This window comes from Lytechinus pictus, chromosome 7, assembly GCF_037042905.1.
Source record: "Lytechinus pictus isolate F3 Inbred chromosome 7, Lp3.0, whole genome shotgun sequence".
Taxonomy (NCBI): Eukaryota; Metazoa; Echinodermata; class Echinoidea; order Temnopleuroida; family Toxopneustidae; genus Lytechinus; species Lytechinus pictus.
Genome location: NC_087251.1, coordinates 2,032,277 through 2,044,451, shown reverse-complemented (window position 1 = coordinate 2,044,451; position 12,175 = coordinate 2,032,277). Strand labels below are relative to the sequence as shown.

General features: G+C 36.1%; 1 protein-coding gene across 1 annotated transcript; it reads right to left on the bottom strand.

Moving 5' to 3' along the window:
* Window positions 1–2,402: 2,402 nt before the first annotated feature.
* Window positions 2,403–11,857, bottom strand: LOC129265166 (uncharacterized). The gene is made up of 6 exons (XM_054901937.2): window positions 11,596–11,857; window positions 9,955–10,256; window positions 8,196–8,307; window positions 4,679–4,860; window positions 3,196–3,291; window positions 2,403–2,643 (listed from the first exon to the last, which is right to left on the bottom strand). The coding sequence occupies exons 2-6, from the start codon at window positions 10,239–10,241 to the stop codon at window positions 2,490–2,492; spliced, it is 831 nt and encodes a 276-aa protein (XP_054757912.2). The 5' UTR covers window positions 10,242–10,256; window positions 11,596–11,857; the 3' UTR covers window positions 2,403–2,489.
* Between the last annotated feature and the right edge of the window lie 318 nt (window positions 11,858–12,175).

Sequence of the window (12,175 nt, the reverse complement as noted above, 5' to 3'; positions counted from 1 at the left end):
TAAATCTACACGAGAGTGTTAGCATGTGTTCCACAAAGTTTACTCCTTAAATGGATGAACAAGAAACATTGTTTAACCCTGAAAGGACTGGGCTATTTGAGATTTACTGAGGACTGGGAGGCATGATGCCCCCCTTCTGATCTCAGCCGCCGTTCGCGCGATCGCGTTTAAATTTGGCACGCACATTCTTTACCGCATAAACTACAAGCCAGTATAAAAAAAATCTGAAAATAATTATTTGTATTTATTATGAATAAAATATGTTAATTTATTCGTGAAAAACATTATTTGCATATTTAACACTTAATTTCACTTTAAATTTTCTTCTTTTTCTCCAGATGTCATCTTTGTAATTTAATTTAAAGGTTTCCACAAACAAATTTTTGAGTTTTGTCAACCACATTTGTGTATAAACGAGGCCTGTGAATGCTACCCTTGTTATGTGTTGACCTATCCGCACCCCTCTTCTTCTTTTCTGTCTCCTCATCGCTGTAGCACGGTAGGTGGCGCTATCACACGATTACTGATTGAGGAGAAGTGTCCAGCCGAAGAAAGTATTGTCTCTATTCAAACAGGGAGTTAGAAGTATGTGTCTGCCCAAAGCAGGGGCGGCGGAACCGGGGGGGGGGGGGGGCAAGTCCCCCCCCCCCCTCCAACAAAAATTCCCCCGAAGGAAAAAATTCCCTTTTTTCAAAATGGAAAATGTCCTTTTATCAAAATAAAATGTGCCCTTTTCAAAATGAAATACCCTTTTTGAAGTAAAACATAATACATTTTAGGTTAGAAAATCTCAAAAAATTTGGCTCGCGCTTCGCATCAATGATTGTTAACTATAAGGTATTCGTCCAGTTCATGGTTAACGGAAATGCATAGAATGTCCAGTTTTCAAGTTTGAATAGCACACATTTCTTACTCGTGTTTTGCGCTCGCATTCTGTTCCTGGGGGGCGTTTCATGAAAGGACTTGTCGGACGTTTTATCCGACAAGTCCCATTGTATCCGACAGTTACAATAGAAACAATGCCTTTCAGCCAATCAACATGCAGGGAAAGATGTCAGATCTGACAACTTGTCGGATGAAAATGTTGATGAAACACTCCCCTGGTTACAAAGAGTACTTAGAATGTCCAGTTTTCAGGTGAGAAAATCACAATTTTCTGGCTCGCGCTTCGCATAAATAATTGTTTAGTCAGATACTCATCCTGTTCATACAAAACTGCTTAGAATGTCCAGTTTTCTGGTTGGAATATCACACATTTTTGGCTCGTGTTCTGCGCTTGTACCAATTGTTCATTGAGGTATATGGTCATTCTGTTCCAGGTTAAATAAAATGCCTAGAATGTCCAGTTTCCTGGTTAGAATATCACAAAATTTCAGCTCTCGCTTCGCGCTCGCATTATTCATGTTATTCGTTTGGTGAGATATGTAGCCCGTATCCTATTCATGAGTCACTAAAATAGTTCCCTTTCTGGTCAGTATATTAAAAATTTCAGCTCGCGCTCTGCGCTCGCGTTAATTCTTCAGTTAGATTCACATCCCTTTTTCATGATTACAAAAACTGCTTGGAAAGTTTTCTTTTCATGTCTTATTACATGACATTTCCAAAAGTTTGAGCTCGTGATTCGCGCTCTCGCAACATCCCGCAAGGATGCCCTTTTAACAGTAATTAGGTCCATAATTGACCAAAAAGCTAGTTTTACAATTTCAATTTTTTTTCCAAACCGCTCGCTAGCAAAAAATTAAACCTAAATATATATCTTATCAATCGGAAAAACTTTGCTCAACTTAATTACTACAAAACACACAACTTCTTCACACAGATGATAATCTCATGGTGAAAATACGGCACCAAAATGCCCTTGTGGGCATACAAGTGCCCTTCTTTGGCTTTGCCCCCCCCCCCCACGAAAATACGTTCCGCCGCCCCTGGCCCAAATTAAGTGTCATGTAATTTCCTGAACTTATTTCTACGAATTCGTTTTATGGCGCACCTCATCGCTTGTTTCCTCACACATTTCGCCATATGAACATTGACAGAGAACGATGTAATCTCCATAAATTCACACATTTTATCATGTCATCGCGCAAGAAATTCTAAAAAGTACAGTTGATAGAACATTAAACGTAACTGTTACAGTTTTAATTCTTTTTTGAAAATTGGCATAAGTTGCTCACTCGAGCATATAGCTCATAATTAACTTAATTTTCGATAAGACTGGGAACATGTTCACCAAGTTATTCTGATCAAAGCATTACCTTTATAAGGGAGAGGATAGATTGATTAGATGACTAATATTCCAAATGCCTTGATTCTCATCCAAAACTTGATGGTACTGTTTTTATATTAAGCATTTATTAAGTAATCAGACCTTTTTATGTCTTATATTCAAGACAATTATTTCTGAAAAAAATGTACAGGTCTTTTATTTCATTAAGTCTCGTAACTTTATTTATATTGCAGCCATTTGTAATACCTTTCACAGGTCTAAGTTATTTTTTAACTGCCTTTTCAAAAGTTCTCTTAGTTGTAACGTCCCCTTTAGTCAGAGTAAGGTACAGGAATCCATCCTCGAGCTCACGTTTCTCTTCCGGTTCATCTGATGCAGGGTCAGATGACTTGATGATTATTGCTTGCCCATCCCAGCTATTCAATGAGAAGAAGAAGAAAAAAAAAGAAGGAGGAGCAGGAGAAGGATAAGAAGAAGAAGAAAGGGAAGATAAGAAAAATAACAAAATAATTAAACTTCTTTATACCAACCATTCAAAAGGCAAACTTTCACCACTCCTGTAGAATTTCCCAGGGCTAAGTCATCAGTAACTTATCATTCATTTGGCAGAGGCGTCGATCTTGTATTGCGCGCCGATTTTGAACATGTTGTTTTCACTTTTGCCTCTCCTTCCATCCGAAACATTGAACGACATCCCTGTCTTTCTGAATATGTTTGTCCATATTCCACAATCTTATCAAGTTTGAATAGGTACATTGTTATCAGAGGAGTATTTGTAGAATTTTTTAACATAAACAATGACCGGGAACTGGTAAAAATTGCAATTATCATTGTCTTTTACTCAAATTGTGTCATTTACAAAAACATAATATATTCATTTTCGATTGTAGTACATTTGGAGTGAGAAAGAAATATTACATGATAAAAAAACTCATATCAATGAAGAGTAGAAATATCACAAAACTTACTTTGCTATTCTTTTTAAGGTCACTTTCCGGAAGCTATTGTAGGTCTCGAAAGCCTCACCTACTGTGAATGTCAATTCTTGAGTAGCAACCGGCAATCTAAAAAGAAAAGTGATAAACCTGCAAGGATGTTTTACCCCCATCCGGTGACACAACTTTTGCCCCGGCGACGACAATTACTCCGTGCTTTATTTTGTCTAAGATATAAGTGTTAGGATTGCAATATGGTTTTATGTTATGTTTAGGGTTGGGTGTATGATAGGGTATAGTGTTGAATCCAGTGTTGAAGTTGGTCATTACATTAATGTGTGGAACTTGCAGCGGAGTAACTGTCGCCGGAGCAAATGTCATGGAACCCCACAACCATGCTTCAGTTTTTTTTACACACTCGCAGTCGTCATAGGGCCTATAGGTCAGATGTACTACTGACTCGTTAGCCACTAGTGGCACAATGATCAGGTATAACCAAGTGGGCACGTACGAGTCAATATATATATATTAAAAATATTAAAAATAAAAATTGTGATAATTAAAAAATATATATATTTTTTACATAAAGTACATCAGTTTTTGGACCAATTGAAATGCCCCAAATTCAAAAGGTTCGCCCCTCCCCTGCCAAGGGATAGCTGAGCCCCTGGGCCCCATGCCAATGGGTTCCACTCATTTCGCTTGTTATGCGTGTTTGGATGGTGGTGCAGTTAAAGAGAAGTTCACCTTGACGAAAACTTTGTTGTAAAAATAGCAGAAAAATAATTAAAATATTGGTGAAGGTTTGAGAAAATCTTTCAAACATTAAGAACGTTATTTTTTTTGTGACGTCATTAACCAGCAGCTGCCCCATATGTTATGTAAAATAAAATGCATAAATTTTCATATTTCAATGGTTCGTGATGACTTAATTTTCATTTCATTTTTTTAGGAGCGGATGTGAAATCGTTTGTGTATTGATATACTGAAGTTAGGCCTACAAAATGAAAACCTTTTTCGATTTTCTGGGAAATTACATTTCATTGATATTTTACCAAGCGATATTGCTTTGAAAATTGCCTATCCGGCCGAATTAAAGTAAGGGTCATTTGAAAAAAACTTGCACTTGAGTTGACTCTGATCTGGATCCATGTTGGGATAGGTCCTTGCCACGCCATGAAGGGGAAGGGAAGGGGCTGTTGGTAGTGGTAGTGGGGGGGGGGGGCTGAAGGTTTGTGCTGGGATGTATACGTGTGCGGTGGCATCTGTCTTTTGTTTCCTTTTGCCTCCCCCCTTAATATATCTTTCAGTAATATAAATGCACAACAGGATAAAAGTCTATACTATCTTGTTGCTCTTTACTGGTACCTTGATTCAAATGAAGTTATTTGTCAGTTTATGGTTTAAATCATTTTCCTTTGCATGTTCATATCCGGGGATCGTATATATGTCACGGGAAGAACTAATAAAAGAACGCATTAAGAGAAAAACAATCATATAGAGTGTGGTAACTCACATGATCTTGATCTTGAATTGATTACCATCCTGTTCGATGTCTTGATACACAGTGGCAGATTTGATGACCTTCCTTAACATGAAGTTCACTCCATTGGCTTGAAGATACTTCTCGAAATTTTCATCATTTTTCGTCAGCTTCCAATAACCAGAGAAATTCGGTAGCTCGTCAGAAGATGCCATAACGATTCATCAATAACAAACTCAACCCACTATCTCAAGATACTGACAGATCTCACTCCGGATTAGATCAAGACTCGCGGATTAAAACAAAAATGCAGTAAAACGTGTTTGCCTTAGTTGTGAAGAATTATTGTGTAAAGAGTACCTCCAGCACAGGCTATTTTAAATCAGTTGCACAAGGGAATGTAATGCACGAGGTAGCTCGATCCATGGAGCTATTACAGATCCATGCTCGATCTATGCAGGCAAGTGTATTATTGTCTCCCCCAGACTTTGCACAGAGAGATTCTAAATCAAACATTAGACTTTGATCTCAACTCTATATAAACACAACACAATAGATCGCTTTCGAAGTGACCTGCTGTGATTTTTGCCATGTGGCATTACACGAACACATTACAGTGGAAATGAAACTTGTAACCTGTTATTGATGTATTATTGCAACCATATTTTTCATGAATACATCACGTTTTTATAGTACTTAATTGATCAATAAAACACTCACTTTTGGGTTAGAGAAAAGGACAAGACAGTGATGATCACATATCACTTTCACATTTCTTATATTGTTACAATTACTATCATTATTATCATTATTACTATAAGTATTATTATCATTTATGATCTTCGTCACGTTTATCATGATCGTCATTATCAATCTTATCATCATTGTTATTATCATTATTAAAATATTTGAAAATGAAATGGTAGAATATCATAACTCAATTCACCCTCTCTACGTTATTTCTTCACACACATATCAGCACACCATCACAAACTGGGGACTGGCGTAGAACGTCAATAATGGGGGAGGGGGTGGGTAATCGTGAACTCTAAACACCTCCCCCTCCTCTCTCCATTTCTCTTTCTCCCACTCTCTCTTTAGTTTTGGTTTTCGTAATTCTGAATAAAAAAAACCTCAATCATTTTTAAGACATTGTGCCTCTCTTCTCGTTTGTGACCAACTCTCCCTTTCCCCGTTTTCTTTTTCTTCAATTGTATAATCCTGGAGTATTACTAAAACATACACCCATAAAGAAAAGTTGATACTTGTATGAAGAAAAAAAAAAGTCATAAATGGCATCTCTTGGAAAATTTGATTTGTTTTAATGCAAATAATTCATTTAACCAGATTTTCTATCTCTATCGCTTTCAGGCTCTCTTTATCTCCCTCACACACTCTCTCTCTTTACAATCATTGTGCTAACATAGTTGAAAAGGATAAACTGTCAAATAGAAAGACAACTATTATAAACTGACAACAAATTAAAAAAAATATTCACTATAATCAATAATAATAATAATAATAAAGGTATATTTACCCAGGGTAGCCACTTCAGTTCCGAAAACTGTTCTCCCAGCGGGCCCTGCTATTATTATTGATCAATCAATCAATCAATCAATCAATCAATCAATCGATCAATCAATAAATCAATCAACAAACCAACCATCCAACCAACCAACCAATCAATCAATCAGTCATTTCATTTTCATTTCATTTATTTCACTCTCTTGTTAAAAACATCAAAAGATCTATACAATGTTTGTTTCACAAATAATTGCACATGATAAGTGGGGGAATCATAAAAAGCCACATGGGCTTGTCAATGATGATTCCCTACAAAAAATTATAATTTACAATTGGAAACATTTAAACATAAAGGATACCAAATATTAACTTAAATCGATCAATCAATCAATAGTTTCATTAATGGTCACATTCAAAATTTGTATCAATAAATCAATGATAAACTTCACTAAAGTCTTATAACATTCGAAGTTTAGAATGACTGTGAAATATATAATTTGCTCTATTGAATATTTACCAACGCCTAAGTCAAGTTCAATTATGTATAGGAATCTATGTAGAACAGTGTATATTGTAGAAGTTAAAGTATTTTAAAATAAGAACGCCGTCTCCCATCATACTTTGTTGAAATGTCTAACAGCAATGACTTCGCCTCTCTGCTGTGTTATCGTCATGTGATGATCATCCTTCAGCTCTCTGGTCGCAACAACGCCATTAGGGTCGGTTTTGTTCCTGAAACGGGGGAAAAAATACGCCTAGATCATACAATCATCCTTTGCATCTACAAAAGAAAGAAGATCGGTCCCACTCGCTGGAAAGGATTACAGCCTTGCCCCCCAGACCCATATCCTTTTATTTCTTGGCAGAAAATTCGTGTACATCACCGGGCCCCCAACTGACCATTGTTGGATCCGCCCCTAGATAGTAAGCAGTTTGTGCTATTGTACGAGGAAGGCATGAGTTTATGTTTTTTTTTTAAATCTAGTAATCTGATCACCATTAATTGGTCACAGTGAGTAGCGGATCCGGGGGGGGGGGACATCCGGCCCGTGCCCCCCCCCCCCTTTGAAAGCCATAGTCAACATTTTTAATGTAAATATGCCGTTCTTACACAAGTGTGCCTTTTTGATAGGTACAGCAAATATTTTTACGGAAATATTAAGTCTCATACACACAAGTTACAAGCGAGGATTTTTTTTTTGGCTTGTTAAATTTTCCTTGGGAAAATGTGCCCCCCCCCCTTTTTTTGAAAATGCTGGATCCGCCCCTGGTCACAGTACAGTGATGATGGCGAACGTACAAATTACATTATCGCTTGGATTGAGTATGGCACCATTACAATTTATAAACACATTAGTAAAAATTCGATGGAACTTTTTGTAAATAATTAAATCAGTAATAGATCTAATGAAACTAGCATTGAAGTCGATAAATATTCAATAAAACATTTCTTCGAGCTGGAAAATCCAAGACATATGGTTTGGTAAAATAAATCAGTACAGTCTTATCGTTTTTTTATTGCCCCCCCCCTTGGTAGCAGAGGGAACTTGTTCTCCATAACAAAAAACTAAAACATGCGGAATAAATTTTTTTTTTAAATTTTAGATAAATCATTATCTTCGATGCTTATTGTAAATTCATCTGTGCATGAATATAACACAAGATATACAAATAAATATCATTTATGGACTGTTAATAAAAATTATGTATCATTTTCATTTAGACATCATGCACCAGTTGTGTGGAATAATCTCCCCATCGCAATAAAGTTTCTCAACTCAATGTATGCTTTTAAAAGAAAATTGAAATTTTATTTAATCAATACTACTTAAATTTTATCAATGATAAACTTCACTAAAGTTTTATAACATTCGAAGTTTAGAATGACTGTGAAATATATAATTTGCTCTATTGAATATTTACCAACGCCTAAGTCAAGTTCAATTATGTATAGGAATCTATGTAGAACAGTGTATATTGTAGAAGTTAAAGTATCTTAAAATAAGAACGCCGTCTCCCATCATACTTTGTTGAAATGTCTAACAGCAATGACTTCGCCTCTCTGCTGTGTTATCGTCATGTGATGATCATCCTTCAGCTCTCTGGTCGCAACAACGCCATTAGGGTCGGTTTTGTTCCTGAAACGGGGGAAAAAATACGCCTAGATCATACAATCATCCTTTGCATCTACAAAAGAAAGAAGATCGGTCCCACTCGCTGGAAAGGATTACAGCCTTGCCCCCCAGACCCATATCCTTTTATTTCTTGGCAGAAAATTCGTGTACATCACCGGGCCCCCAACTGACCATTGTTGGATCCGCCCCTAGATAGTAAGCAGTTTGTGCTATTGTACGAGGAAGGCATGAGTTTATTTTTTTTTTTAAATCTAGTAATCTGATCACCATTAATTGGTCACAGTGAGTAGCGGATCCGGGGGGGGGGGGGGACATCCGGCCCGTGCCCCCCCCCCTTTGAAAGCCATAGTCAACATTTTTAATGTAAATATGCCGTTCTTACACAAGTGTGCCTTTTTGATAGGTACAGCAAATATTTTAACGGAAATATTAAGTCTCATACACACAAGTTACAAGCGAGGATTTTTTTTTTGGCTTGTTAAATTTTCCTTGGGAAAATGTGCCCCCCCTTTTTTTGAAAATGCTGGATCCGCCCCTGGTCACAGTACAGTGATGATGGCGAACGTACAAATTACATTATCGCTTGGATTGAGTATGGCACCATTAAAATTTATAAACACATTAGTAAAAATTCGATGGAACTTTTTGTAAATAATTAAATCAGTAATAGATCTAATGAAACTATGTCACTAGCATTGAAGTCGATAAATATTCAATAAAACATTTCTTCGAGCTGGAAAATCCAAGACATATGGTTTGGTAAAATAAATCAGTACAGTCTTATCGTTTTTTTATTGCCCCCCCCCCCCCTTGGTAGCAGAGGGAACTTGTTCTCCATAACAAAAAACTAAAACATGCGGAATAAATTCTTTTTTTTAATTTTAGATAAATCATTATCTTCGATGCTTATTGTAAATTCATCTGTGCATGAATATAACACAAGATATACAAATAAATATCATTTATGGACTGTTAATAAAAATTATGTATCATTTTCATTTAGACATCATGCACCAGTTGTGTGGAATAATCTCCCCATCGCAATAAAGTTTCTCAACTCAATGTATGCTTTTAAAAGAAAATTGAAATTTTATTTAATCAATACTACTTAAATTTTGTCTTTACTTCACTGCCTGTTTTGTTTTGGGTTTGTGCGGACTTTGTACTGTATTTTATTGTGTTCTGTTTTGTTTTCATTGTATACAATTATATGCCCATTACCTATTCATAAATTTTCTTTACTTAAATATGATTTATAAACGGATTTTATTCTATTCTATATTGTGTTATCAAGGGTGGTTATCCAGACAATTCCTTTTGGTTTTTTATGACCGCCCTATTCCAATATACTGATGTGTTCTTTTATATTGTATATCATATTTTAATATTACGTTTTTAATTTTTTCACTGCTCAAGTTTTCATGCAATTGTATGATATGTGTATGTTTTATTGGAATTAAATAAATGAATTGAATTGAATCTATGCCACTACTTTATGCACAAAAATCATATTTTTAAAGAAAAACTGAAGTCCTAGGTTTAGTGAAATGGATTGCAGAAGCTTTTCAATGACAAATTGACATGTCCCCTATTGGCAACAACTATATACAACGTCATAGTTATATAGAAGCCAGTTACTACTTTACTCACGTGACTACGATTTTATCACCGTCCCACTCAGCTAGTAGCATCTCTTCTTTGCCAGAGAGGGGATTCTTAAATTTAAACTCTTGTCCCATGGTGAACTCTAAAGTTTCTGTCTTAACTGATTTGTTAGTGATGACGAACTGATCTCCTTTCTGTGTAATCTCCTGCTGGGGTGACAGTGCTGTGATGGCCTTTCTCTTGATGATGTTCACTCCTAGAGCCTTCAGGAGTTCATCAAACCCTTCGTCTTTCGAGTGCTTCCATTTACCGGAGAAATTCACTTTGGCCATCGCTGCTGGAACTTTCTGGGAAATGATCATGAAAATAATGATGATAAGAGTTAATACTTGTGTCGACGATGATGATGATGGTAACAGACGTATTAATAACAGTAGTAATAAAGTCATGGTAGTATTAGTAATAGTAATAAATTAGTATTCGTAGCCCTTCGTAGTAGTAGTAGTAATAGTAACAGTAACAGTGGTGTAGAACAGGGATTATGATATGGTATTGAAAGTGGGGGAGTGACCATGCAAAAATATACACATTTTTTGCGCTTTTGTACACTATAATTGAAGGTGTAACTGAAGCCCCCCCCCCCGCGGTTCTGCGGCCCCTGAGCAGCAACAGCAGCAGCAGCAGCAGCAGCAGCAGCAGCAGCAGTAGTAGTAGTAGTATATAGTAGTAGTAGTAGTAGTAGTAGTAGTAGTAGTAGTAGTAGTAGTAGTAGTAGTAGTAGTAGTAGTATTAGTAGTAGTAGTAGTAGTAAAGTAGTAGCAGCAGCAGCAGTATAATAGTAGCAGTAGTAGTAGTAGTAGTAGTAGTAGTAGTAGTAGTAGTAGTAGTAGTAGTAGTAGTAGTCATGGTAGTAGTAGTAGTAGTAGTAGTAGTAGTAGTAGTAGTAGTAGTAGTAGTAGTAAAGTAGTAGCAGCAGCAGCAGTATAATAGTAGCAGTAGTAGCAGTAGTAGTAGTAGTAGTAGTAGTAGTAGTAGCAGTAGAAGTAGTAGTAGTAGTCATGGTAGTAGTAGTATTAATGATACTAATAATCATCGTCATAATAAATAATGAAAAAAATCATAATGAGAATAATATCACTTATGATAACAACGAATGAAATAATATGCCATCATTTTAACAAAAATTATGAACAATTATTAACAATGACAAAACAATAATGATAATAGCGGTAAACTTATGTTGAGCCCCAAATTCATCTCATAGAGAGGTACACGATAACCATAACCTTATACATACGGGCTCTTGTACTTGTTTTGCTAGTTGAATCTATATCGAGTGCATAAAGTTACCCTAACATCTTGGGAAATACAAGTAAATATAGTTGTGAATGTTTTTGGGTCCCAACAGTCGAGCGACTCTTCCATCAGTATTGGCAAATATTAGCTCACGTAGGCCGATCTAGCAACTGTAAAATAAAATGTATGGTTCTTCTATCCCTTCCCCTATCATAGTAGAATAATAGCAAAACATTTTAGATTTATAGCCAGTATCTGAAAAATACAAAATACTTATTCTGTTACCAGCATATATATGTCCATACGTTGTTTATCTGGATGAGCGTGATAATACCTCTCATATTCCTGCACAATAAAAATGTTCAATTAGAAAAGAAAGTAAAAACTTACTATGTTGAAAAATGAAACGGGAAAGACAAGACACCAAATAATAGCCACACAAATGGAGTCAGTTTTCGAACTACGACAAAAACTGATGAAGACAAATCATTCAACTTCTTGTTCCAAAGAAAATGCAGTCATACTCGTTGCAGTTCATGTGATATATGAACGATATATAACATGTGAGTTCATTATATACAATCACCTGTTGGCAACGTCTCGCTAGAGTACCCTCTTTTTTATTTGCTCATTGAAAAATATCCACTGGTTCAGTAAGAGATCTTTTATCATGTTAATCACGCCATTTATAGAGGTTGTATTGAGCTGCGGTGTGATTGCATAATACTCGGTAAATGTTTTGGGTCTCACTTACTGACCCTGAAAGTAAACGGTAGTTTTCTTACAGGTATTTTGCAGAGTGTGTTAGTCATACTATAGCATGAATAATTACCAAATAGAAAAGTTGTGCTTTTTACTCTACATTATATGACACCTAGATAGATCCTTTTCATTTGATTGGTTGTTCGATATCGATCATTCAGCTCAGTGGAGGTGCTGTGGCCGAGTGGTCTAAGGCGCCTGGCTATAC